Genomic DNA, 22337 nt, shown 5'->3' with positions numbered 1-22337 from the left:
TCTGTATGATGTATAAGGAGTGGTATGGGGAGAGCTGCGGGTACAGTACCGTTTTGTGTGATGTATAAGGAGTGGTATGGGGAGAGCTGCGGGTACAGTACCGTTTTGTGTGATGTATAAGGAGTGGTATGGGGAGAGCTGCGGGTACAGTACCGTTTTGTGTGATGTATAAGGAGTGGTATGGGGAGAGCTGCGGGTACAGTACCACTCTGTATGATGTATAAGGAGCGGTATGGGGAGAGCTGCGGGTACAGTACCACTCTGTATGATGTATAAGGAGTGGTATGGGGAGAGCTATGGGTACAGTACCACTCTGTGTGATGTATAAGGAGTGGTATGGGGAGTTCTGCGGGTACAGTACCGTTCTGTGTGATGTATAAGGAGCGGTATGGGGAGTGCTGCGGGTACAGTACCACTCTGTATGATGTATAAGAAGCGGTATGGGGAGTGCTGCGGGTACAGTACCGTTTTGTGTGATGTATAAGGAGTGGTATGGGGAGTGCTGCGGGTACAGTACCACTCTGTGGGATGTATAAGGAGCGGTATGGGCAGTGCTGCGGGTACAGTTCCGCTCTGTGGGATGTATAAGGAGTGGTATGGGGAGTGCTGCGGGTACAGTACCACTCTGTGTGATGTATAAGGAGCGGTATGGGGAGTGCTGCGGGTACAGTACCACTCTGTGTGATGTATAAGGAGCGGTATGGGGAGTGCTGCGGGTACAGTACCACTCTGTGTGATGTATAAGGAGCGGTATGGGGAGTGCTGCGGGTACAGTACCACTCTGTGTGATGTATAAGGAGCGGTATGGGGAGTGCTGCGGGTACAGTAATACTCTGTGTGATGTATAAGGAGATGTATGGGGAGTGCTGCGGGTACAGTACCACTCTGTGTGATGTATAAGGAGCGGTATGGGGAGTGCTGCGGGTACAGTACCACTCTGTGTGATGTATAAGGAGATGTATGGGGAGTGCTGCGGGTACAGTACCACTCTGTGTGATGTATAAGGAGTGGTATGGGGAGTGCTGAGGGTACAGTACCACTCTGTGTGATGTATAAGGAGATGTATGGGGAGTGCTGCGGGTACAGTACCACTCTGTGTGATGTATAAGGAGCGGTATGGGGAGTGCTGCGGGTACAGTACCACTCTGTGTGATGTATAAGGAGATGTATGGGGAGTGCTGCGGGTACAGTACCACTCTGTGTGATGTATAAGGAGCGGTCTGGGGAGTGCTGCGGGTACAGTACCACTCTGTGATGTATAAGGAGCGGTCTGGGGAGTGCTGCGGGTACAGTACCACTCTGTATGATGTATAAGGAGCGGTCTGGGGAGTGCTGCGGGTACAGTACCACTCTGTGTGATGTATAAGGAGTGGTATGGGGAGTTCTGCGGGTACAGTACCACTCTGTGTGATGTATAAGGAGATGTATGGGGAGTGCTGCGGGTACAGTACCACTCTGTGTGATGTATAAGGAGCGGTCAGGGGAGTGCTGCGGGTACAGTACCACTCTGTGTGATGTATAAGGAGCGGTATGGGGAGTGCTGCGGGTACAGTACCACTCTGTGTGATGTATAAGGAGTGGTATGGGGAGTGCTGCGGGAACAGTACCACTCTGTATGATGTATAAGGAGCGGTCTGGGGAGTGCTGCGGGTACAGTACCACTCTGTGTGATGTATAAGGAGCGGTATGGGGAGTGCTGCGGGTACAGTACCACTCTGTATGATGTATAAGGAGCGGTCTGGGGAGTGCTGCGGGTACAGTACCACTCTGTGTGATGTATAAGGAGCGGTCTGGGGAGTGCTGCGGGTACAGTACCACTCTGTATGATGTATAAGGAGCGGTCTGGGGAGTGCTGCGGGTACAGTACCACTCTGTGTGATGTATAAGGAGTGGTATGGGGAGTGCTGCGGGTACAGTACCACTCTGTATGATGTACAAGAAGCGGTATGGGGAGTTCTGCGGGTACAGTACCACTCTGTATGATGTATAAGAAGCGGTATGGGGAGTGCTGCGGGTACAGTACCGTTTTGTGTGATGTATAAGGAGTGGTATGGGGAGTGCTGCGGGTACAGTACCACTCTGTGTGATGTATAAGGAGTGGTCTGGGGAGTTCTGCAGGTACAGTAACACTGTGTATGATGTACAAGAAGCGGTATGGGGAGTTCTGCGGGTACAGTACCACTCTGTATGATGTATAAGGAGCTGTATGGGGAGAGCTGCGGGTACAGTACCGTTTTGTGTGATGTATAAGGAGTGGTATGGGGAGAGCTGCGGGTACAGTACCACTCTGTATGATGTATAAGGAGTGGTATGGGGAGAGCTATGGGTACAGTACCACTCTGTGTGATGTATGAGGAGTGGTATGGGGAGTTCTGCGGGTACAGTACCGTTCTGTGTGATGTATAAGGAGTGGTATGGGGAGAGCTGCGGGTACAGTACCGTTTTGTGTGATGTATAAGGAGTGGTATGGGGAGAGCTGCGGGTACAGTACCACTCTGTATGATGTATAAGGAGTGGTATGGGGAGAGCTGCGGGTACAGTACCGTTTTGTGTGATGTATAAGGAGTGGTATGGGGAGAGCTGCGGGTACAGTACCACTCTGTATGATGTATAAGGAGTGGTATGGGGAGAGCTATGGGTACAGTACCACTCTGTGTGATGTATAAGGAGTGGTATGGGGAGTTCTGCGGGTACAGTACCGTTCTGTGTGATGTATAAGGAGCGGTATGGGGAGAGCTGCGGGTACAGTACCACTCTGTATGATGTATAAGAAGCGGTATGGGGAGTGCTGCGGGTACAGTACCGTTTTGTGTGATGTATAAGGAGTGGTATGGGGAGTGCTGCGGGTACAGTACCACTCTGTATGATGTATAAGGAGTGGTATGGGGAGAGCTATGGGTACAGTACCACTCTGTGTGATATATAAGGAGCGGTATGGGGAGTGCTGCGGGTACAGTACCACTCTGTATGATGTATAAGGAGTGGTATGGGGAGAGCTATGGGTACAGTACCACTCTGTGTGATGTATAAGGAGTGGTATGGGGAGTTCTGCGGGTACAGTACCGTTCTGTGTGATGTATAAGGAGCGGTATGGGGAGTGCTGCGGGTACAGTACCACTCTGTATGATGTATAAGAAGCGGTATGGGGAGTGCTGCGGGTACAGTACCGTTTTGTGTGATGTATAAGGAGTGGTATGGGGAGTGCTGCGGGTACAGTACCACTCTGTGGGATGTATAAGGAGCGGTATGGGCAGTGCTGCGGGTACAGTTCCACTCTGTGGGATGTATAAGGAGTGGTATGGGGAGTGCTGCGGGTACAGTACCACTCTGTGTGATGTATAAGGAGCGGTATGGGGAGTGCTGCGGGTACAGTACCACTCTGTGTGATGTATAAGGAGCGGTATGGGGAGTGCTGCGGGTACAGTACCACTCTGTGTGATGTATAAGGAGCGGTATGGGGAGTGCTGCGGGTACAGTACCACTCTGTGTGATGTATAAGGAGCGGTATGGGGAGTGCTGCGGGTACAGTACCACTCTGTGTGATGTATAAGGAGATGTATGGGGAGTGCTGCGGGTACAGTACCACTCTGTGTGATGTATAAGGAGCGGTATGGGGAGTGCTGCGGGTACAGTACCACTCTGTGTGATGTATAAGGAGATGTATGGGGAGTGCTGCGGGTACAGTACCACTCTGTGTGATGTATAAGGAGTGGTATGGGGAGTGCTGAGGGTACAGTACCACTCTGTGTGATGTATAAGGAGATGTATGGGGAGTGCTGCGGGTACAGTACCACTCTGTGTGATGTATAAGGAGCGGTATGGGGAGTGCTGCGGGTACAGTACCACTCTGTGTGATGTATAAGGAGATGTATGGGGAGTGCTGCGGGTACAGTACCACTCTGTGTGATGTATAAGGAGCGGTATGGGGAGTGCTGCGGGTACAGTACCACTCTGTGTGATGTATAAGGAGATGTATGGGGAGTGCTGCGGGTACAGTACCACTCTGTGTGATGTATAAGGAGTGGTATGGGGAGTGCTGAGGGTACAGTACCACTCTGTGTGATGTATAAGGAGATGTATGGGGAGTGCTGCGGGTACAGTACCACTCTGTGTGATGTATAAGGAGATGTATGGGGAGTGCTGCGGGTACAGTACCACTCTGTGTGATGTATAAGGAGCGGTCTGGGGAGTGCTGCGGGTACAGTACCACTCTGTGATGTATAAGGAGCGGTCTGGGGAGTGCTGCGGGTACAGTACCACTCTGTGTGATGTATAAGGAGTGGTATGGGGAGTTCTGCGGGTACAGTACCACTCTGTATGATGTACAAGAAGCGGTATGGGGAGTTCTGCGGGTACAGTACCACTCTGTATGATGTATAAGAAGCGGTATGGGGAGTGCTGCGGGTACAGTACCGTTTTGTGTGATGTATAAGGAGTGGTATGGGGAGTGCTGCGGGTACAGTACCACTCTGTGTGATGTATAAGGAGTGGTCTGGGGAGTTCTGCAGGTACAGTAACACTGTGTATGATGTACAAGAAGCGGTATGGGGAGTTCTGCGGGTACAGTACCACTCTGTATGATGTATAAGGAGCTGTATGGGGAGAGCTGCGGGTACAGTACCGTTTTGTGTGATGTATAAGGAGTGGTATGGGGAGAGCTGCGGGTACAGTACCACTCTGTATGATGTATAAGGAGTGGTATGGGGAGAGCTATGGGTACAGTACCACTCTGTGTGATGTATGAGGAGTGGTATGGGGAGTTCTGCGGGTACAGTACCGTTCTGTGTGATGTATAAGGAGCGGTATGGGGAGTGCTGCGGGTACAGTACCGTTTTGTGTGATGTATAAGGAGTGGTATGGGGAGAGCTGCGGGTACAGTACCGTTTTGTGTGATGTATAAGGAGTGGTATGGGGAGAGCTGCGGGTACAGTACCACTCTGTATGATGTATAAGGAGCGGTATGGGGAGAGCTGCGGGTACAGTACCGTTTTGTGTGATGTATAAGGAGTGGTATGGGGAGAGCTGCGGGTACAGTACCACTCTGTATGATGTATAAGGAGTGGTATGGGGAGAGCTATGGGTACAGTACCACTCTGTGTGATGTATAAGGAGCGGTATGGGGAGTGCTGCGGGTACAGTACCACTCTGTATGATGTATAAGAAGCGGTATGGGGAGTGCTGCGGGTACAGTACCGTTTTGTGTGATGTATAAGGAGTGGTATGGGGAGTGCTGCGGGTACAGTACCACTCTGTATGATGTATAAGGAGTGGTATGGGGAGAGCTATGGGTACAGTACCACTCTGTGTGATGTATAAGGAGTGGTATGGGGAGTTCTGCGGGTACAGTACCACTCTGTGTGATGTATAAGGAGATGTATGGGGAGAGCTGCGGGTATAGTACCACTCTGTGTGATGTATAAGGAGATGTATGGGGAGTGCTGCGGGTACAGTACCACTCTGTGTGATGTATAAGGAGTGGTATGGGGAGAGCTGCGGGTACAATACCACTCTGTGTGATGTATAAGGAGTGGTATGGGGAGTGCTGCGGGTACAGTACCACTCTGTGTGATGTATAAGGAGCGGTATGGGGAGAGCTGCGGGTACAGTACCACTCTGTGTGATGTATAAGGAGTGGTATGGGGAGAGCTGCGGGTACAATACCACTCTGTGGGATGTATAAGGAGCGGTATGGGGAGTGCTGCGGGTACAGTACCACTCTGTGGGATGTATAAGGAGCGGTATGGGCAGTGCTGCGGGTACAGTTCCGCTCTGTGGGATGTATAAGGAGTGGTATGGGGAGTGCTGCGGGTACAGTACCACTCTGTGTGATGTATAAGGAGCGGTATGGGGAGTGCTGCGGGTACAGTACCACTCTGTGTGATGTATAAGGAGCGGTATGGGGAGTGCTGCGAGTACAGTACCACTCTGTGTGATGTATAAGGAGCGGTATGGGGAGTGCTGCGGGTACAGTACCACTCTGTGTGATGTATAAGGAGTGGTATGGGGAGTGCTGCGGGTACAGTACCACTCTGTGTGATGTATAAGGAGCGGTATGGGGAGTGCTGCGGGTACAGTACCACTCTGTGTGATGTATAAGGAGATGTATGGGGAGTGCTGCGGGTACAGTACCACTCTGTGTGATGTATAAGGAGCGGTATGGGGAGTGCTGCGGGTACAGTACCACTCTGTGTGATGTATAAGGAGATGTATGGGGAGTGCTGCGGGTACAGTACCACTCTGTGTGATGTATAAGGAGCGGTATGGGGAGAGCTGCGGGTACAGTACCACTCTGTGTGATGTATAAGGAGATGTATGGGGAGTGCTGCGGGTACAGTACCACTCTGTGTGATGTATAAGGAGTGGTATGGGGAGTGCTGCAGGTACAGTACCACTCTGTGTGATGTATAAGGAGATGTATGGGGAGTGCTGCGGGTACAGTACCACTCTGTGTGATGTATAAGGAGCGGTCTGGGGAGTGCTGCGGGTACAGTACCACTCTGTGATGTATAAGGAGCGGTCTGGGGAGTGCTGCGGGTACAGTACCACTCTGTATGATGTATAAGGAGCGGTCTGGGGAGTGCTGCGGGTACAGTACCACTCTGTGTGATGTATAAGGAGTGGTATGGGGAGTTCTGCGGGTACAGTACCACTCTGTATGATGTACAAGAAGCGGTATGGGGAGTTCTGCGGGTACAGTACCACTCTGTATGATGTATAAGAAGCGGTATGGGGAGTGCTGCGGGTACAGTACCGTTTTGTGTGATGTATAAGGAGTGGTATGGGGAGTGCTGCGGGTACAGTACCACTCTGTGTGATGTATAAGGAGTGGTCTGGGGAGTTCTGCAGGTACAGTAACACTCTGTATGATGTACAAGAAGCGGTATGGGGAGTTCTGCGGGTACAGTACCACTCTGTATGATGTATAAGGAGCGGTATGGGGAGAGCTGCGGGTACAGTACCGTTTTGTGTGATGTATAAGGAGTGGTATGGGGAGAGCTGCGGGTACAGTACCACTCTGTATGATGTATAAGGAGTGGTATGGGGAGAGCTATGGGTACAGTACCACTCTGTGTGATGTATAAGGAGTGGTATGGGGAGAGCTATGGGTACAGTACCACTCTGTGTGATGTATAAGAAGCGGTATGGGGAGTGCTGCGGGTACAGTACCACTCTGTATGATGTATAAGGAGTGGTATGGGGAGAGCTGCGGGTACAGTACCGTTTTGTGTGATGTATAAGGAGTGGTATGGGGAGTGCTGCGGGTACAGTACCGTTTTGTGTGATGTATAAGGAGTGGTATGGGGAGAGCTGCGGGTACAGTACCACTCTGTATGATGTATAAGGAGTGGTATGGGGAGAGCTATGGGTACAGTACCACTCTGTGTGATGTATAAGAAGCGGTATGGGGAGTGCTGAGGGTACAGTACCGTTTTGTGTGATGTATAAGGAGTGGTATGGGGAGTGCTGCGGGTACAGTACCACTCTGTATGATGTATAAGGAGTGGTATGGGGAGAGCTATGGGTACAGTACCACTCTGTGTGATGTATAAGGAGCGGTATGGGGAGTGCTGCGGGTACAGTACCACTCTGTGTGATGTATAAGGAGCGGTATGGGGAGTTCTGCGGGTACAGTACCGTTCTGTGTGATGTATAAGGAGCGGTATGGGGAGTGCTGCGGGTACAGTACCACTCTGTGTGATGTATAAGGAGCGGTATGGGGAGTTCTGCGGGTACAGTACAGTTCTGTGTGATGTATAAGGAGCGGTATGGGGAGTGCTATGGGTACAGTACCACTCTGTGTGATGTATAAGAAGCGGTATGGGGAGTGCTGCGGGTACAGTACCACTCTGTATGATGTATAAGGAGTGGTATGGGGAGAGCTATGGGTACAGTACCACTCTGTGTGATGTATAAGGAGTGGTATGGGGAGTGCTGCGGGTACAGTACCACTCTGTATGATGTATAAGGAGTGGTATGGGGAGAGCTATGGGTACAGTACCACTCTGTGTGATGTATAAGGAGCGGTATGGGGAGTGCTGCGGGTACAGTACCACTCTGTGTGATGTATAAGGAGCGGTATGGGGAGTGCTGCGGGTACAGTACCACTCTGTGTGATGTATAAGGAGCGGTATGGGGAGTTCTGCGGGTACAGTACCGTTCTGTGTGATGTATAAGGAGCGGTATGGGGAGTGCTGCGGGTACAGTACCGTTTTGTGTGATGTATAAGGAGTGGTATGGGGAGTGCTGCGGGTACAGTACCACTCTGTATGATGTATAAGGAGCGGTATGGGGAGAGCTGCGGGTACAATACCGTTTTGTGTGATGTATAAGGAGTGGTATGGGGAGTGCTGCGGGTACAGTACCGTTTTGTGTGATGTATAAGGAGTGGTATGGGGAGAGCTGCGGGTACAGTACCGTTTTGTGTGATGTATAAGGAGTGGTATGGGGAGTGCTGCGGGTACAGTACCACTCTGTGTGATGTATAAGGAGCGGTATGGGGAGTGCTGCGGGTACAGTACCGCTCTGTGGGATGTATAAGGAGTGGTATGGGGAGAGCTGCGGGTACAATACCACTCTGTGTGATGTATAAGGAGCGGTATGGGGAGTGCTGCGGGTACAGTACCGTTTTGTGTGATGTATAAGGAGTGGTATGGGGAGTGCTGCGGGTACAGTACCACTCTGTGTGATGTATAAGGAGCGGTATGGGGAGAGCTGCGGGTACAGTACCACTCTGTATGATGTATAAGGAGATGTATGGGGGGTGCTGCGGGTACAGTACCGCTCTGTGGGATGTATAAGGAGTGGTATGGGGAGAGCTGCGGGTACAATACCACTCTGTGGGATGTATAAGGAGTGGTATGGGGAGAGCTGCGGGTACAGTACCACTCTGTATGATGTATAAGGAGCGGTATGGGGAGTGCTGCGGGTACAGTACCACTCTGTGTGATGTATAAGGAGCGGTATGGGGAGAGCTGCGGGTACAGTACCACTCTGTGTGATGTATAAGGAGCGGTATGGGGAGTGCTGCGGGTACAGTACCACTCTGTATGATGTATAAGGAGATGTATGGGGGGTGCTGCGGGTACAGTAACACTCTGTGTGATGTATAAGGAGTGGTATGGGGAGAGCTGCGGGTACAATACCACTCTGTGGGATGTATAAGGAGTGGTATGGGGAGTGCTGCGGGTACAGTAACACTCTGTGTGATGTATAAGGAGTGGTATGGGGAGTGCTGCGGGTACAGTACCACTCTGTATGATGTATAAGGAGTGGTATGGGGAGTGCTGCGGGTACAGTACCACTCTGTGTGATGTATAAGGAGTGGTATGGGGAGTGCTGCGTGTACAGTACCACTCTGTGTGATGTACAAGGAGCGGTATGGGGAGAGCTGCGGGTACAGTACCACTCTGTGTGATGTATAAGGAGCGGTATGGGGAGTGCTGCGGGTACAGTACCACTCTGTATGATGTATAAGGAGCGGTATGGGGAGAGCTGCGGGTACAGTACCACTCTGTGTGATGTATAAGGAGCGGTATGGGGAGTGCTGCGGGAACAGTACCACTCTGTGTGATGTATAAGGAGCGGTATGGGGAGTGCTGCGGGTACAGTACCACTCTGTGTGATGTATAAGGAGCGGTATGGGGAGAGCTGCGGGTACAGTACCACTCTGTATGATGTATAAGGAGCGGTATGGGGAGAGCTGCGGGTACAGTACCACTCTGTGTGATGTAAAAGGAGCGGTATGGGGAGTGCTGCGAGTACAGTACCACTCTGTGATGTATAAGGAGCGGTATGGGGAGTGCTGCGGGTACAGTACCACTCTGTGTGATGTATAAGGAGCGGTATGGGGAGTGCTGCGGGTACAATACCACTCTGTGTGATGTATAAGGAGTGGTATGGGGAGTGCTGCGGGTACAGTACCACTCTGTATGATGTATAAGGAGCGGTATGGGGAGAGCTGCGGGTACAGTACCACTCTGTGTGATGTATAAGGAGTGGTATGGGGTGTGCTGCGGGTACAGTACCACTCTGTGTGATGTATAAGGAGTGGTATGGGGAGTGCTGCGGGTACAGTACCACTCTGTGTGATGTATAAGGAGATGTATGGGGAGTGCTGCGGGTACAGTACCACTCTGTATGATGTATAAGGAGCGGTATGTGGAGTGCTGCGGGTACAGTACCACTCTGTGTGATGTATAAGGAGATGTATGGGGAGTGCTGCGGGTACAGTACCACTCTGTATGATGTATAAGGAGATGTATGGGGAGTGCTGCGGGTACAGTACCACTCTGTGTGATGTATAAGAAGCGGTATGGGGAGTGCTGCGGGTACAGTACCACTCTGTGTGATGTATAAGGAGCGGTATGGGGAATGCTGCGGGTACAATACCGTTTTGTGTGATGTATAAGGAGTGGTATGGGGAGTGCTGCGGGTACAGTACCGTTTTGTGTGATGTATAAGGAGTGGTATGGGGAGAGCTGCGGGTACAGTACCGTTTTGTGTGATGTATAAGGAGTGGTATGGGGAGTGCTGCGGGTACAGTACCACTCTGTGTGATGTATAAGGAGCGGTATGGGGAGTGCTGCGGGTACAGTACCGCTCTGTGGGATGTATAAGGAGTGGTATGGGGAGAGCTGCGGGTACAATACCACTCTGTGTGATGTATAAGGAGCGGTATGGGGAGTGCTGCGGGTACAGTACCGTTTTGTGTGATGTATAAGGAGTGGTATGGGGAGTGCTGCGGGTACAGTACCACTCTGTGTGATGTATAAGGAGCGGTATGGGGAGAGCTGCGGGTACAGTACCACTCTGTATGATGTATAAGGAGATGTATGGGGGGTGCTGCGGGTACAGTACCGCTCTGTGGGATGTATAAGGAGTGGTATGGGGAGAGCTGCGGGTACAATACCACTCTGTGGGATGTATAAGGAGTGGTATGGGGAGAGCTGCGGGTACAGTACCACTCTGTATGATGTATAAGGAGCGGTATGGGGAGTGCTGCGGGTACAGTACCACTCTGTGTGATGTATAAGGAGCGGTATGGGGAGAGCTGCGGGTACAGTACCACTCTGTGTGATGTATAAGGAGCGGTATGGGGAGTGCTGCGGGTACAGTACCACTCTGTATGATGTATAAGGAGATGTATGGGGGGTGCTGCGGGTACAGTAACACTCTGTGTGATGTATAAGGAGTGGTATGGGGAGAGCTGCGGGTACAATACCACTCTGTGGGATGTATAAGGAGTGGTATGGGGAGTGCTGCGGGTACAGTAACACTCTGTGTGATGTATAAGGAGTGGTATGGGGAGTGCTGCGGGTACAGTACCACTCTGTATGATGTATAAGGAGTGGTATGGGGAGTGCTGCGGGTACAGTACCACTCTGTGTGATGTATAAGGAGTGGTATGGGGAGTGCTGCGTGTACAGTACCACTCTGTGTGATGTACAAGGAGCGGTATGGGGAGAGCTGCGGGTACAGTACCACTCTGTGTGATGTATAAGGAGCGGTATGGGGAGTGCTGCGGGTACAGTACCACTCTGTATGATGTATAAGGAGCGGTATGGGGAGAGCTGCGGGTACAGTACCACTCTGTGTGATGTATAAGGAGCGGTATGGGGAGTGCTGCGGGAACAGTACCACTCTGTGTGATGTATAAGGAGCGGTATGGGGAGTGCTGCGGGTACAGTACCACTCTGTGTGATGTATAAGGAGCGGTATGGGGAGAGCTGCGGGTACAGTACCACTCTGTATGATGTATAAGGAGCGGTATGGGGAGAGCTGCGGGTACAGTACCACTCTGTGTGATGTAAAAGGAGCGGTATGGGGAGTGCTGCGAGTACAGTACCACTCTGTGATGTATAAGGAGCGGTATGGGGAGTGCTGCGGGTACAGTACCACTCTGTGTGATGTATAAGGAGCGGTATGGGGAGTGCTGCGGGTACAATACCACTCTGTGTGATGTATAAGGAGTGGTATGGGGAGTGCTGCGGGTACAGTACCACTCTGTATGATGTATAAGGAGCGGTATGGGGAGAGCTGCGGGTACAGTACCACTCTGTGTGATGTATAAGGAGTGGTATGGGGTGTGCTGCGGGTACAGTACCACTCTGTGTGATGTATAAGGAGTGGTATGGGGAGTGCTGCGGGTACAGTACCACTCTGTGTGATGTATAAGGAGATGTATGGGGAGTGCTGCGGGTACAGTACCACTCTGTATGATGTATAAGGAGCGGTATGTGGAGTGCTGCGGGTACAGTACCACTCTGTGTGATGTATAAGGAGATGTATGGGGAGTGCTGCGGGTACAGTACCACTCTGTATGATGTATAAGGAGATGTATGGGGAGTGCTGCGGGTACAGTACCACTCTGTGTGATGTATAAGAAGCGGTATGGGGAGTGCTGCGGGTACAGTACCACTCTGTGTGATGTATAAGGAGCGGTATGGGGAGTGCTGCGGGTACAGTACCACTCTGTGTGATGTATAAGGAGCGGTATGGGGAGAGCTGCGGGTACAGTACCGTTCTGTGTGATGTATAAGGAGCGGTATGGGGAGTGCTGCGGGTACAGTACCACTCTGTGTGATGTATAAGGAGCGGTATGGGGAGTGCTGCGGGTACAGTACCACTCTGTGTGATGTATAAGGAGCGGTATGGGGAGTGCTGCGGGTACAGTACCACTCTGTGTGATGTATAAGGAGCGGTATGGGGAGAGCTGCGGGTACAGTACCGTTCTGTGTGATGTATAAGGAGCGGTATGGGGAGTGCTGCGGGTACAGTACCACTCTGTGTGATGTATAAGGAGCGGTATGGGGAGTGCTGCGGGTACAGTACCACTCTGTGTGATGTATAAGGAGCGGTATGGGGAGAGCTGCGGGTACAGTACCGTTCTGTGTGATGTATAAGGAGCGGTATGGGGAGTGCTGCGGGTACAGTACCGTTCTGTGTGAGCTTTGTGGAGGAGAGCTGCGTGGAGACAGAGAACGTCTCTTTGGGACTGCGCTGGAAGATCAGACTAGACGGGATGTTGGGGCAGCCGCTCAGGTCATCCTTGCAGCAGGGGAGGCCTAGGTACAGTGCGTGGTTGTTGAAGGTGCTGTTCTCATCACACTGCAAAGAGACACAGATCAGAGTCTGGGGGTGGGAAGCGGCACAACCTCACTACTGGATTACTCTGTACCTTGTAGACATACAACTCATGGATATCATCAGACAGTGTCGTCCCATCGTCTCTCATCAGAGGAGTAAAGGAGAATCCAAACAGCTTCTTCTCTCCCTTATCCTTTGCTGATTCAGGAAGAAGAGAATGAGGAACAGTGATAAAAGAGACTTACGCAGTGATAATGAAAGAGAAGAGACAGAGAGCAGTGATAATGAAAGAGAAGAGACAGAGAGCAGTGATAATGTAGGAGAAGTGACAGAGAGCAGTGATAATGAAAGAGAAGAGACAGAGAGCAGTGATAATGAAAGAGAAGAGACAGAGAGCAGTGATAATGAAGAGACAGGGGCCCTCATTCCGAGTTGTTCGCTCGGTAAAAATCTTCGCATCGCAGCGATTTTCCGCTTAATGCGCATGCGCAATGTCCGCACTGCGACTGTGCCAAGTAAATTTGCTATGCACTTAGTAATTTTACTCACGGCTTTTTCATCGTTCTGGCGATCGTAATGTGATTGACAGGAAATGGGTGTTACTGGGCGAGAACAGGCCGTTTTATGGGCGTGTGGGAAAAAACGCTACCGTTTCCGGAAAAAACGCAGGAGTGGCCGGAGAAACGGAGGAGTGTCTGGGCGAACGCTGGGAGTGTTTGTGACGTCAAACCAGGAACGACAAGCACTGAACTGATCGCAGATGCCGAGTAAGTCTGAAGCTACTCAGAAACTGCTACGAGGTGTGTAATCGCAATATTGCGATTACTTCGTTCGCAATTTTAAGATGCTAAGATTCACTCCCAGTAGGCGGCGGCTTAGCGTGAGCAACTCTGCTAAAATCGCCTTGCGAGCGAACAACTCGGAATGACCTCCAGAGAGCAGTGATAATGAAAGAGACAGAGAGCAGTGATAATGAAAGAGAAGAGACAGAGAGCAGTGATAATGAAAGAGTAGAGACAGAGAGCAGTGATAATGTAGAAGAGACAGAGAGCAGTGATAATGTAGGAGAAGAGACAGAGAGCAGTGATAATGAAAGAGAAGAGACAGAGAGCAGTGATAATGAAGAGACAGAGAGCAGTGATAATGAAAGAGAAGAGACAGAGAGCAGTGATAATAAAGGAGAAGAAACAGAGAGCAGTGATAATGGAGAAGAGACAGAGAGCAGTGATAATGAAAGAGAAGAGACAGAGAGCAGTGATAATGTAGGAGAAGAGACAGAGAGCAGTGATAATGAAAGAGAAGAGACAGAGAGCAGTGATAATGAAGGAGAAGAGACAGAGAGCAGTGATAATGAAGGAGAAGAGACAGAGAGCAGTGATAATGAAAGAGAAGAGACAGAGAGCAGTGATAATGAAAGAGAAGAGACAGAGAGCAGTGATAATGAAAGAGAAGAGGCAGAGAGCAGTGATAATGAAAGAGAAGAGACAGAGAGCAGTGATAATAAAGGAGAAGAGACAGAGAGCAGTGATAATGAAGGAGAAGAGACAGAGAGCAGTGATAATGAAGGAGAAGAGACAGAGAGCAGTGATAATGAAAGAGAAGAGACAGAGAGCAGTGATAATGAAGGAGAAGAGACAGAGAGCAGTGATAATGAAAGATAAGAGACGAAGAGCAGTGATAATGAAGGAGAAGAGACAGAAAGCAGTGATAATGTAGGAGAAGAGATGGAGAGCAGTGATAATGAAGGAGAAGAGACAGAGAGCAGTGATAATGAAGGAGAAGAGACAAAGAGCAGTGATATGAAGAAGAGACAGAGAGCAGTGATAATAAAGGAGAAGAAACAGAGAGCAGTGATAATGTAGGAGAAGAGACAGAGAGCAGTGATAATGAAAGAGAAGAGACAGAGAGCAGTGATAATGAAAGAGAAGAGACAGAGAGCAGTGATAATGAAGGAGTAGAGACAAAGAGAAGTGATAATGAAAGAGAAGAGACAGAGAGCAGTGATAATGAAAGAGAAGAGACAGAGAGCAGTGATAATATAGAAGAGATAGAAAGCAGTGATAATGAAGAAGAGACAGAGAGCGGTGATAATGAAGGAGAAGAGACAGAGAGCAGTGAAAATATAGAAGAGACAGAGAGCAGTGATAATGAAGGAGAAGAGACAGAGAGCAGTGATAATGAAGGAGAAGAGACAGAGAGCAGTGATAATGAAGGAGAAGAGACAGAGAGCAGTGATAATGAAAGAGAAGAGCCAGAGAGCAGCGATAATGAAGGAGAAGAGCCAGAGAGCAGTGATAATGAAGGAGAAGAGACAGAGAACAGTGATAATGAAGGAGAAGAGACAGAGAGCAGTGATAATGAAGGAGAAGAGACAGAGAGCAGTGATAATGAAAGAGAAGAGCCAGAGAGCAGCGATAATGAAGGAGAAGAGACAGAGAGCAGTGATAATGAAAGAGAAGAGACAGAGAGCAGTGATAATGAAGGAGAAGAGACAGAGAGCAGTGATAATGAAAGAGAAGAGACAGAGAGCAGTGATAATGAAAGAGAAGAGACAGAGAGCAGTGATAATATAGAATAGACAGAAAGCAGTGATAATGAAAGAGAAGAGCCAGAGAGCAGTGATAATGAAAGAGAAGAGACAGAGAGCAGTGATAATGAAGGAGAAAAGACAGAGAGCAGTGATAATGAAGGAGAAGAGACAGAGAGCAGTGATAATGAAAGAGAAGAGACAGAGAGCAGTGATAATGAAAGAGAAGAGACAGAGAGCAGTGATAATATAGAATAGACAGAAAGCAGTGATAATGAAAGAGAAGAGACAGAGAGCAGTGATAATGTAGGAGAAGAGCCAGAGAGCAGTGATAATAAAGGAGAAGAGACAGAGAGCAGTGATAATGAAGGAGAAGAGACAGAGAGCAGTGATAATGAAAGAGAAGAGACAGAGAGCAGTGATAATGAAAGAGAAGAGACAGAGAGCAGTGATAATATAGAATAGACAGAAAGCAGTGATAATGAAAGAGAAGAGACAGAGAGCAGTGATAATGAAAGAGAAGAGCCAGAGAGCAGTGATAATGAAGGAGAAGAGACAGAGAGCAGTGATAATATAGGAGAAGAGACAGAAAGCAGTGAAAATGAAAGAGAAGAGCTAGAGAGCAGTGATAATGAAGGAGAAGAGCCAGAGAGCAGTGATAATGAAGGAGAAGAGACAGAGAGCAGTGATAATGAAGGAGAAGAGACAGAGAGCAGTGATAATGAAGGAGAAGAGACAGAGAGCAGTGATAATGAAAGAGAAGAGACAGAGAGCAGTGATAATGAAAGAGAAGAGACAGAGAGCAGTGATAATATAGGAGAAGAGACAGAAAGCAGTGATAATGAAGGAGAAGAGACAGAGAGCAGTGATAATGAAAGAGAAGAGACAGAGAGCAGTGATAATGAAAGAGAAGAGACAGAGAGCAGTGATAATGAAAGAGAAGAGGCAGAGAGCAGTGATAATGAAAGAGAAGAGACAGAGAGCAGTGATAATAAAGGAGAAGAGACAGAGAGCAGTGATAATGAAGGAGAAGAGACAGAGAGCAGTGATAATGAAGGAGAAGAGACAGAGAGCAGTGATAATGAAAGAGAAGAGACAGAGAGCAGTGATAATGAAGGAGAAGAGACAGAGAGCAGTGATAATGAAAGATAAGAGACGAAGAGCAGTGATAATGAAGGAGAAGAGACAGAAAGCAGTGATAATGTAGGAGAAGAGATGGAGAGCAGTGATAATGAAGGAGAAGAGACAGAGAGCGGTGATAATGAAGTAGAAGAGACGGAGAGCAGTGATAATGAAAGAGAAGAGACAGAGAGCAGTGATAATGAAGGAGAAGAGACAGAGAGCAGTGATAATGAAAGAGAAGAGACAGAGAGCAGTGATAATAAAGGAGAAGAGACAGACAGCAGTGATAATGAAAGAGAAGAGACAGAGAGCAGTGATAATAAAGGAGAAGAGACAGAGAGCAGTGATAATAAAGGAGAAGAGACAGACAGCAGTGATAATGAAAGAGAAGAGACAGAGAGCAGTGATAACGAAGGAGAAGAGACAGAGAGCAGTGATAATGAAGGAGACGAGACAAAGAGCAGTGATATGAAGAAGAGACAGAGAGCAGTGATAATAAAGGAGAAGAAACAGAGAGCAGTGATAATGTAGGAGAAGAGACAGAGAGCAGTGATAATGAAAGAGAAGAGACAGAGAGCAGTGATAATGAAAGAGAAGAGACAGAGAGCAGTGATAATGAAGGAGTAGAGACAAAGAGAAGTGATAATGAAAGAGAAGAGACAGAGAGCAGTGATAATGAAAGAGAAGAGACAGAGAGCAGTGATAATATAGAAGAGATAGAAAGCAGTGATAATGAAGAAGAGACAGAGAGCAGTGATAATGAAGGAGAAGAGACAGAGAGCAGTGAAAATATAGAAGAGACAGAGAGCAGTGATAATGAAGGAGAAGAGACAGAGAGCAGTGATAATGAAGGAGAAGAGACAGAGAGCAGTGATAATGAAGGAGAAGAGACAGAGAGCAGTGATAATGAAAGAGAAGAGCCAGAGAGCAGCGATAATGAAGGAGAAGAGCCAGAGAGCAGTGATAATGAAGGAGAAGAGACAGAGAACAGTGATAATGAAGGAGAAGAGACAGAGAGCAGTGATAATGAAGGAGAAGAGACAGAGAGCAGTGATAATGAAAGAGAAGAGCCAGAGAGCAGCGATAATGAAGGAGAAGAGACAGAGAGCAGTGATAATGAAAGAGAAGAGACAGAGAGCAGTGATAATGAAGGAGAAGAGACAGAGAGCAGTGATAATGAAAGAGAAGAGACAGAGAGCAGTGATAATGAAAGAGAAGAGACAGAGAGCAGTGATAATATAGAATAGACAGAAAGCAGTGATAATGAAAGAGAAGAGCCAGAGAGCAGTGATAATGAAAGAGAAGAGACAGAGAGCAGTGATAATGAAGGAGAAAAGACAGAGAGCAGTGATAATGAAGGAGAAGAGACAGAGAGCAGTGATAATGAAAGAGAAGAGACAGAGAGCAGTGATAATGAAAGAGAAGAGACAGAGAGCAGTGATAATGAAAGAGAAGAGACAGAGAGCAGTGATAATATAGAATAGACAGAAAGCAGTGATAATGAAAGAGAAGAGACAGAGAGCAGTGATAATGTAGGAGAAGAGACAGAGAGCAGTGATAATAAAGGAGAAGAGACAGAGAGCAGTGATAATGAAGGAGAAGAGACAGAGAGCAGTGATAATGAAAGAGAAGAGACAGAGAGCAGTGATAATGAAAGAGAAGAGACAGAGAGCAGTGATAATATAGAATAGACAGAAAGCAGTGATAATGAAAGAGAAGAGACAGAGAGCAGTGATAATGAAAGAGAAGAGCCAGAGAGCAGTGATAATGAAGGAGAAGAGACAGAGAGCAGTGATAATATAGGAGAAGAGACAGAAAGCAGTGAAAATGAAAGAGAAGAGCTAGAGAGCAGTGATAATGAAGGAGAAGAGCCAGAGAGCAGTGATAATGAAGGAGAAGAGACAGAGAGCAGTGATAATGAAGGAGAAGAGACAGAGAGCAGTGATAATGAAGGAGAAGAGACAGAGAGCAGTGATAATGAAAGAGAAGAGACAGAGAGCAGTGATAATGAAAGAGAAGAGACAGAGCAGTGATAATGAAAGAGAAGAGACAGAGAGCAGTGATAATAAAGGAGAATAGACAGAGAGCAGTGATAATAAAGGAGAAGAGACAGAGAGCAGTGATAATGACATACTGCAGCGGGGCTGTGTGCTGTGCAGCATATCGCTGTGTCTCCCCTGACATACTGCAGCGGGGCTGTGTGCTGTGCAGCATATCGCTTTGTCTCCCCTGACATACTGCAGCGGGGCTGTGTGCTGTGCAGCATATCGCTTTGTCTCCCCTGACATACTGCAGCGGGGCTGTGTGCTGTGCAGCATATCGCTTTGTCTCCCCTGACATACTGCAGCGGGGCTGTGTGCTGTGCAGCATATCGCTTTGTCTCCCCTGACATACTGCAGCGGGGCTGTGTGCTGTGCAGCATATCGCTTTGTCTCCCCTGACATACTGCAGCGGGGCTGTGTGCTGTGCAGCATATCGCTTTGTCTCCCCTGACATACTGCAGCGGGGCTGTGTGCTGTGCAGAATATCACTGTGTCTCCCCTGACATACTGCAGCGGGGCTGTGTGCTGTGCAGCATATAGCTGTGTCTCCCCTGACATACTGCAGCGGGGCTGTGTGCTGCGCAGCATATCACTGTGTCTCCCCTGACATACTGCAGCGGGGCTGTGTGCTGCGCAGCATATCGCTGTGTCCTCCCTGACATACTGCAGCGTGGCTGTGTGCTGTGCAGCATATCGCTGTGTCTTCCCTGACATACTGCAGCGGGGCTGTGTGCTGTGCAGCATATCGCTGTGTCTCCCCTGACATACTGCAGCGGGGCTGTGTGTTGAGCAGCATATCACTGTGTCTCCCCTGACATACTGCAGCGGGGCTGTATGCTGTGCAGCATATCGCTATGTGTCCCCTGACATACTGCAGCGGGGCTGTATGCTGTGCAGCATATCGCTTTGTCTCCCCTGACATACTGCAGCGGGGCTGTGTACTGTGCAGCATATCGCTGTGTCTCCCCTGACATACTGCAGCGGGGCTGTGTGCTGCGCAGCATATCGCTGTGTCTTCCCTGACATACATCAGTGGGGCTGTGTGCTGTGCAGCATATCGCTGTGTCTCCCCTGACATACTGCAGCGGGGCTGTGTGCTGTGCAGCATATCGTTGTGTCTCCCCTGACATACTGCAGCGGGGCTGTGTGCTGTGCAGCATATCGCTATGTGTCCCCAGACATACTGCAGCGGGGCTGTGTGCTGTGCAGCATATCACTGTGTTTCCCCTGACATACTGCAGCGGGGCTGTATGCTGTGCAGCATATCACTGTGTCTTCCCTGACTTACTGCAGCGTGGCTGTGTGCTGTGCAGCATATCGCTGTTTCTCCCCTGACATACTGCAGCGGGGCTGTGTGCTGTGCAGCATATCGCTGTGTCTCCCCTGACATACTGCAGCGGGGCTGTGTGCTGCGCAGCATATCGCTGTGTCTTCCCTGACATACTGCAGCGGGGCTGTGTGCTGTGCAGCATATCGCTGTGTCTCCCCTGACATACTGCAGCGGGGCTGTGTGTTGTGCAGCATATCGCTGTGTCTTCCCTGACATACTGCAGCGGGGCTGTATGCTGTGCAGCATATCGCTGTGTCGCCACTGACATACTGCAGCGGGGCTGTATGCTGTGCAGCATATCGCTTTGTCTCCCCTGACATACTGCAGCGGGGCTGTGTGTTGAGCAGCATATAGCTGTGTCTCCCCTGACATACTGCAGCGGGGCTGTGTGCTGTGCAGCATATAGCTGTGTCTTCCCTGACATACTGCAGCGGGGCTGTGTGCTGTGCAGCATATCGCTATGTGTCCCCTGACATACTGCAGTGGGGCTGTATGCTGTGCAGCATATTGCGGTGTCTCCCCTGACATTCTGCAGCGGGGCTGTGTACTGTGCAGCATATCGCTGTGTCTCGCCTGACATACTGCAGCAGGGCTGTGTGCTGTGCAGCATAACGCTGTGTCTCCCCTGACATATTGCAGCAAGGCTGTGTGCTGTGCAGCATATCACTGTGTCTCCCCTGACATACTGCAGCGGGGCTGTGTGCTGTGCAGCATATCGCTGTGTCTCCCCTGACATACTGCAGCGGGGCTGTGTGCTGTGCAGCATATCGCTGTGTCTCCCCTGACATACTGCAGCGGGGCTGTGTGCTGTGCAGCATATCCCTGTGTCTCCCCTGACATACTGCAGCGGGGCTGTGTAGCATATCGCTGTTTCTCCCCGACATACTGCAGCGGGGCTGTGTGCTGTGCAGCATATCGCTGTGTCTTCCCTGACATACTGCAGCGGGGCTGTGTGCTGTGCAGCATATCACTGTGTCTCCCCTGACATACTGCAGCGGGGCTGTGTGCTGCGCAGCATATCGCTGTGTCTCCCCTGACATATTGCAGCGGGGCTGTGTGCTGTGCAGCATATCACTGTGTCTCCCCTGACATACTGCAGCGGGGCTGTGTGCTGTGCAGCATATCGCTGTGTCTCCCCTGACATACTGCAGCGGGGCTGTGTGCTGTGCAGCATATCCCTGTGTCTCCCCTGACATACTGCAGCGGGGCTGTGTAGCATATCGCTGTTTCTCCCCGACATACTGCAGCGGGGCTGTGTGCTGTGCAGCATATCGCTGTGTCTTCCCTGACATACTGCAGCGGGGCTGTGTGCTGTGCAGCATATCACTGTGTCTCCTCTGACATACTGCAGCGGGGCTGTGTGCTGCGCAGCATATCGCTGTGTCTCCCCTGACATACTGCAGCGGGGCTGTGTGCTGCGCAGCATATCGCTGTGTCTTCCCTGACATACTGCAGCGGGGCTGTGTGCTGTGCAGCATATCGCTGTGTCTCCCCTGACATACTGCAGCGGGGCTGTGTGTTGTGCAGCATATCACTGTGTCGGCCCTGACATACTGCAGCGGGGCTGTATGCTGTGCAGCATATCGCTGTGTCTCCCCTGACATACTGCAGCGGGGCTGTGTGCTGTGCAGCATATCGCTGTGTCTCCCCTGACATACTGCAGCGGGGCTGTGTGCTGTGCAGCATATCGCTGTGTCTCCCCTGACATACTGCAGCGGGGCTGTGTGCTGCGCAGCATATCGCTGTGTCTCCCCTGACATACCGCAGCGGGGCTGTGTGCTGTGCAGCATATCGCTGTGTCTCCCCTGACATACTGCAGCGGGGCTGTGTGCTGCGCAGCATATCGCTGTGTCTTCCCTGACATACATCAGTGGGGCTGTGTGCTGTGCAGCATATCACTGTCTCCCCCCTGACATACTGCAGCGGGGCTGTGTGCTGTGCAGCATATCGCTTTGTCTCCCCTGACATACTGCAGCGGGCTGTGTGCTGTGCAGCATATCGCTGTGTCTCCCCTGACATTCTGCAGCGGGGCTGTGTGCTGCGCAGCATATCGCTGTGTCTCCCCTGACATACTGCAGTGGGGCTGTGTGCTGTGCAGCATATCGCTGTGTCTCCCCTGACATACTGCAGCGGGGCTGTGTGCTGTGCAGCACATCACTGTGTCTCCCCTGACATACTGCAGCGGGGCTGTGTGCTGTGCAGCATATCGCTGGGTCTTCCCTGACATACT

General features: G+C 50.1%; 1 protein-coding gene across 1 annotated transcript in view; it reads right to left on the bottom strand.

The window, feature by feature from the left end:
- Positions 1–12935: 12935 nt before the first annotated feature.
- LOC134992744 (dedicator of cytokinesis protein 3-like) overlaps positions 12936–22337 on the bottom strand; it is a gene marked incomplete at its 3' end in the record, with an annotated part of 85005 nt that continues 75603 nt past the window's right edge. The window contains exons 7-8 of the mRNA XM_063950805.1: positions 13178–13284; positions 12936–13107 (exon numbers count right to left, since the gene is read on the bottom strand). Of these exons, the coding sequence (XP_063806875.1) occupies positions 12936–13107; positions 13178–13284 (279 nt within the window). The remainder of the gene's footprint in view (positions 13108–13177; positions 13285–22337) is intronic.

This window comes from Pseudophryne corroboree, unplaced genomic scaffold, assembly GCF_028390025.1.
Source record: "Pseudophryne corroboree isolate aPseCor3 unplaced genomic scaffold, aPseCor3.hap2 scaffold_1221, whole genome shotgun sequence".
NCBI lineage: Eukaryota > Metazoa > Chordata > Amphibia > Anura > Myobatrachidae > Pseudophryne > Pseudophryne corroboree.
The sequence above is the reverse complement of the archived record's forward strand: the minus strand, read 5'-3'. Positions and strand labels throughout refer to the sequence as shown.